Genomic DNA, 6,000 nt, shown 5'->3' with positions numbered 1-6,000 from the left:
ACCCACAGACTGTGCCATTGAATTCAAACCTGGGGCAAAACTCCCGAAGCCCAGATTATACTCCATGAGCCCAAAGGAGAAGGAGGAAATGGAAAGATTCATAAAGAAAAACCTAGAAAGGGGGTTCATTGAGCCAGCCAAGCCTAAAGTGGCTGCCCCGGTCCTCTTTAGGGAAAAGAAGGACGGCTCTTTACGCTTAAGCGTGGATTATAGGGCCCTGAATACAATCAGTGAAAGCAATCTATACCCTCTGCCCCTCATGAAAGACATGTTGTCACACCTCTCGAAAGGGGAATTTTTTTTCTAAACTAGACCTAAGGGAAGCTTACTATCGCATGAGAATCAAGGAAGGGGATGAATGGAAGACCGCATTTAACTGCCCCATGGGGTGCTACCAATTCAAAGTCTTGCCATTTGGATTACAAGGGGCCCCCGCAGTATTTATGCAATTAATCAATGATGTTCTAAGGGAGCACCTATTTAAGGGGGTCCTGGTTTACTTAGACGACATTCTTATCTTCACCGAATCAAAAGAGGAACATGTCAACCTAATCAGAGCGGTTTTGAAGAAACTGCGAGCAGCCCACCTATATGCCAAACTCTCGAAATGCGAATTCCACCAGGAAAAGATAGACTACCTAGGTTATCGCATATCCCCACAAGGCATTGAAATGGACCCAGAGAAGGTCAGGGCAGTATTAGACTGGGCACCACCCCGCACAAGAAAGCAACTACAAAGTTTCCTGGGCTTTGCAAACTTTTATCGTCAGTTCATCCCCTCATTTGCTCAGATAGCCCTGCCCCTCACCAACTTACTAAAAACAAAGGGAGCATCCTCAGTAAAACCTAACCAGTCACTAACATGGACAATGGAGTGCCAAACAGTGTTTGAGAGATTAAAGAGACTTTTTTTCTGCCGAACCAGTACTGAGGCACCCAGACATGGATAAGCCCTTCGTAATACAAGCGGATGCAAGCGATGTGGCAGTTGGGGCTGTACTATTACAAGAAAACGATGACGGGGTATTGCAACCCTGTGCATATACATCCAAGAAACTCACAGAAACAGAACAGCGCTGGCCCATATGGGAGAAAGAGGCATACGGGATACGTTGGTCATTACTCACGTGGCGCCAGTTCCTAGAAGGCAACAAAATTCCCTTCCAGGTGTGGACTGATCACAAGAATTTGGAAGCCCTGAAAACACCCAGGAAGCTCAACCCCAAACAAGCCCACTGGTCCCAGCATTTCCACCAGTTCCAATTTAAGCTCAAACATTTGCCGGGGAGAAAGAACCTCCTGGCAGATGCCCCAATATAACAGCACGCGAACCACAGACTCTAAATCGATGATGGCAGAATCACAACTGGCAGCACCAGTAACCACCAGAGCCCAAGCTAAATTAAAACCACAACTGAGCAGCCAAACTGGAATTGAATTCCAGAAAAGTTTGGAAACAGATGAATGGTTCCTGAAAAACAAAAATGTGTGCACAATGAGAGATGGGTTGCCTTGGGTAGGGGAAAAGTTATATATACCAACAACCCAGAGAGTCACATTCATGCAACTTTGCCATGAACAAAATCAGCAGGGCATTTTGGATTTGTAAAAACATTACACTTAACTAAACGGCAATTTTGGTGGCCATCCATAAAAAAGGACATAGAAAGTTATGTGGCCAGCTGCCCAAAGTGTGGAATGGCAAAGAGGTTGCAAGGGAAATCGCCTGGACTGTTACAAACAGTGGCAAATCCTTCAGCCCCATGGAGGGAAATAGCCATGGATTTTATAGTGGAATTACCAGAAAGCAATGGGAATACTGTTGTCTGGACGGTCACGGACTTGTTTTCCAAATAGGTACACTTTATCCCTTGCCAAAAGATTCCCACTGCAAAAGCCTTAGCTAAACTTTTTGTCCAGCATATTTACAGATTGCATGGAGCACCCCAACGCATCATCTCTGATAGGGGAGTGCAATTTACATCTGCATTTTGGAAGGAATTTTTATCCCTCTTAGGAACCACTCAGGGACTGACATCTAGCCATCATCCACAGGGGGATGGACAAACAGAACAGTGTCACTCGGTACTTGAGCAATATTTAAGATGTTTTATTGATTATCAGCAGAAAACATGGACGGACCTACTCCCTTTCTCAGAAGTTGCCTACAATAACGCAGTCCATTCCAGCACAGGTTACACTCCTTTTCAAATAGCCAACGGTCAAAGTTTCAACCCCATGCCAGAATTAACCCCAAACGAACCAACGATCCCATCACTGAAAGAATGGATGGAACAATTACAAAACACCTGGCCAATAGTTAGAAAAGCACTAGATGAAGCTAGGCAGGCATACAAAGCACAAGCCGATAAAANTACAAAATACCTGAAGTCCCTACAACCCTGTAAAAAACTGGGACCAAAATATATAGGGCCTTTTCCAATTAAAAGAATCATAAACCCAGTAACAGTAGAATTAGAATTACCAAAAAATCTCAGGCAAATACACCCAATTTTTCATTGCAGCTTGCTGAAAAGAGAGCATCAGTCATCATTACGGCCTAAAATCCCCCCACCACCACCTCCAATCATGGTAGAGGGCGAACAACACTTTGAAATAAAGGAAATCCTAGATTCTAGGAGATATCATGGAGCGACTCAGTACCTAGTTGCATGGAAACACCTCCCTGCCTCACAAAACGAGTGGGTCCATAAACATCATGTCAGAGCCCCGAAGCTATTAAAGAAGTTTCACACAGAGTATCCTAACAAGCCTGACTAACTTTTATACCTGTTTTGTTTTCTTTCAAGTGGATCTCTCTTATTTTTAAGGGGGCAGGATGTCAGAATCCAAATATATTCCATCTCTAGTTATCAACTATGAAAAACCGCATTTCTGCTTTCTCTGGATTCTGTCATACAATGAAGGGAAGGGGGTGAACAAAGGGGCTTTATGGCCCTCACTTCCTTCAGCCTACTTCAAAGGGACTGGATGTGGATATCACCAAAAGGACTAACAATAACAATGGGGGTCATTAGCTTTCATGTAATCCTTTCTGAAGTCTCCTCCCGGCAGTGAGGAAAAGGGGGTGAGAATGTAATGCCTCGGATTGTCGTGGGGAGAAGGGGGTGATGGGGTGTGGCTAATGGGGGATCCCTTAAAACCTTGAATGGGAAAGCTTGGACCCAAGTCCTGTTTAGAACGCCTGCATCCAGCTTTCTCTTAATAAAGATGCCTGTTGGAAGAAATATTCCAGGAGTTCTGTCTTCTTAAGATGCAAAGTGGGGTGGGTCCTTACACCTATCCTATCCTATCCTATCCTTTCACCCATGTTTAATTAGAAAACAAAACACGTTCAGTAAAGCTTTGACAAGTTAGTTTATATTTCAGTAACATACTTACCTAAAAAATTGATGACACAGTAGGTTGGACAGTGGGGAGCGGCATGTTAGATCTGGATTGAGCAAAGTGAAGTGCAATGTATGCTGAAAGCTGGAAAGTACATCCTCTGAAACTAAAACATAAAGTTTAATGATAAATTCTCTTTGAAACTAAGAACAAAAAGTTCTGTCAAAACAAGAGAGCATATTGAAAAATGAAAATGATTTATTCTCTTGCACCTTAAGCAAACATTAACTCTCCAGAACAGCTTCTTTTTTCCTTATAGTGGCTATAAGAAGAAAATAAAATGAACTAAATGAAGATACAGGTACTGAAATGGCAATGAAATATAACAGAAGATTATTTCAAAGGAATGGAAGTGAAGAACAGGTTTTTCTACTTGAAAATTCTGAGAAAATAAATAAAGATGCACATATGCACAGAAGAGTTTATAAGTTTATTTGCCTCACAAGTCAAAAAAACAGAATTATTCTGTTTGGGATCAGAAAGGAATATTTCAAATTTTAAAATTAAAGACAAAAAGCAACCACTAAAAATTGTCAACTTTTATATCAATTACTGATCCAATCTATACAGGATATTCAAACCACTGCTGCCTTGGATTAATATTAAATGACATATAAGACTGATTTTTGAAAAATCTCTTCTAGGGATTCTAATACACAATCCCTGAATTTATTCACTGCCAGGTTTGAAAGGCAATATTTTACAATTGACATTGTGTGAAGTGCAGGGTTTTGTAGAGGAACCTACTATGTTTAATTACCTGCTGAAAAATATCATGGCACAAATAATGGACAACTCAGTTCCTTCAGAGATAGTTCTTATGATTTTACATGGAGTTTTTATTTACTAAAATCAGAAGTTTCTAATCTTGTGCTCTCTAGAGCAGAATGGGACGATTCACAATGGCCAGCTCAATGCAGATGGGTGGGTGTAGCCGGGAAGCAGCGGACAAGGGGGCGCGCCAGGTCAGCACAGATGATTCGGTGCAGCCAGATGGGCTCAGGCTGGTGGATGTGGCTGGGTGGACACATTGGCGTGTGGGGTGGCCGAATGGGCACATACGAGTGGGCGCAGTCGGGTCAGCGCAGATTACTCGGTGAGGATGACTCGGAGTGGCCAATTGGGCACAGCTGGGTGGGCACACTGGGTAGGCATGGCCAGGTCAGCGGGGAACAAGTCACACCAGCCAACTGAAGGTGGGGACAACTCGGCACCCACCAGTTCCTTGCCTCCCCGAATTGACAGCAGCCAAGCATGGAACTGGGTGTCATTTCATCCCACTCCAGCACTGCAACCTCAAAGGGAGAGAGACCCACAAAGCCCTCCAAGGTCAGAAAAACTCACTTTCTGCCTCTGCCATTCCCAACAGCTGTTGGGCTGAGGCCAAGTGTTCTGTCCCAGCCTACGTGAGTCCTTGTTATGCTCACAAGGAGAAACCCCTCTTCCAAGAAACAGGCAGGAACCGCAAGAAAAAAACAACTCCTTTTATACTCACAGATCTGAGTCAATGTCCAAGGCAAACAAACAGTCCACAGAAACTCAATCCTCAACACGAACGGTTGCCTTCGGCAACCAGCGCCTCCCACACCTTCCCTTTTATAATTCAGCCAAGGAGTGGCTTCCTAACGCCTTCTCCTTTGCCTTTGGAGCTGCCCCATAGCATTCCTCTGTCCTACTTGCTTCTCTTGCCTGCGCATTCGTGCATCCGGGATTTTTCCCAGCTGTTCTTTATCACTATCCAACTCAGGCTCCCAGCACAGCTGTGTCTCAGCCTGAGCGCGAGTAGAGGGGCCAGGCTCCTCGTCCAACTATAAGTCTTGGAGCTCCTCAGAGCCTTCCTCTGACTCTAATGTCACTCCAGGCCCCTCCTCCTCATCTGATTCCTCAGACTCAACTGCCGGATCCACTGGCTGGCGAGGAATCACAACACCAAGTATTATTTGGAAGTTGCAGGGGGATGATGTAGAAAGCTCAGTTCTTCACTCCCACAACTATAGACAGCAAGATCTTGAGAAGATGAGGTTTTGTCTCCCTTGGGGCAAGATATAAAATGTGACAGCTCTTGAGATGCAGGTGGGCCAATGAGCACTGCCTGAGTATTATTTTTATGTATATCCAGTGCTTTTTTTCTAAAAAAAAAAAAAAAAGGTGCTGGAACTCTCACACATCATACAACCGGCCTTGCCTACCCTACAAGATTCCATCCCAAAAAGGTGCCAGAACCCCGTTCTGGGCGTTCTATGAGGAAAAAAAGCCCTGTGTATTTAACTGTCAAATGATCTACCCAAAGCTTAATTAGCATGCTAATCAGAATGTCACTGGGTATTTAGTCAAATACTAACTGAAGTAAGGATATATTATGTCTACAGCATTCCCACATTCAATTATGGAAGTTACCAAATCAAAATATGAGATAGGCATATCACCTGGCAAGATTTATTCCTTAATAATGAGCTTTCTCCATCATCCCCCTGCAAACTTCCAAATAAACAGAAGATCCAGTTTGGGGGGGGGGCAGGTGTCCGGGAGCTACTTGGCCTCAACCCAACAGCTGTTGGGAATGGCAGAGGTAGAAAGTGAGTTTTCTGACCT

The 6,000-nt window shown here is 43.9% G+C and overlaps 1 protein-coding gene across 1 annotated transcript in view; it reads right to left on the bottom strand.

Moving 5' to 3' along the window:
* The window catches only part of SCYL3 (SCY1 like pseudokinase 3), a 49,742-nt gene that overhangs the window by 22,252 nt on the left and 21,490 nt on the right, over positions 1-6,000 (bottom strand). The window contains exon 7 of the mRNA XM_015832033.1: positions 3,403-3,514. Coding sequence (XP_015687519.1) covers positions 3,403-3,514 — 112 coding nt within the window. The remainder of the gene's footprint in view (positions 1-3,402; positions 3,515-6,000) is intronic.

This window comes from Protobothrops mucrosquamatus, unplaced genomic scaffold (genome assembly GCF_001527695.2).
Source record: "Protobothrops mucrosquamatus isolate PMUCROS unplaced genomic scaffold, P.Mucros_1.0 scaffold_294, whole genome shotgun sequence".
Lineage (NCBI taxonomy): Eukaryota > Metazoa > Chordata > Lepidosauria > Squamata > Viperidae > Protobothrops > Protobothrops mucrosquamatus.
The sequence above is the reverse complement of the archived record's forward strand: the minus strand, read 5'-3'. Positions and strand labels throughout refer to the sequence as shown.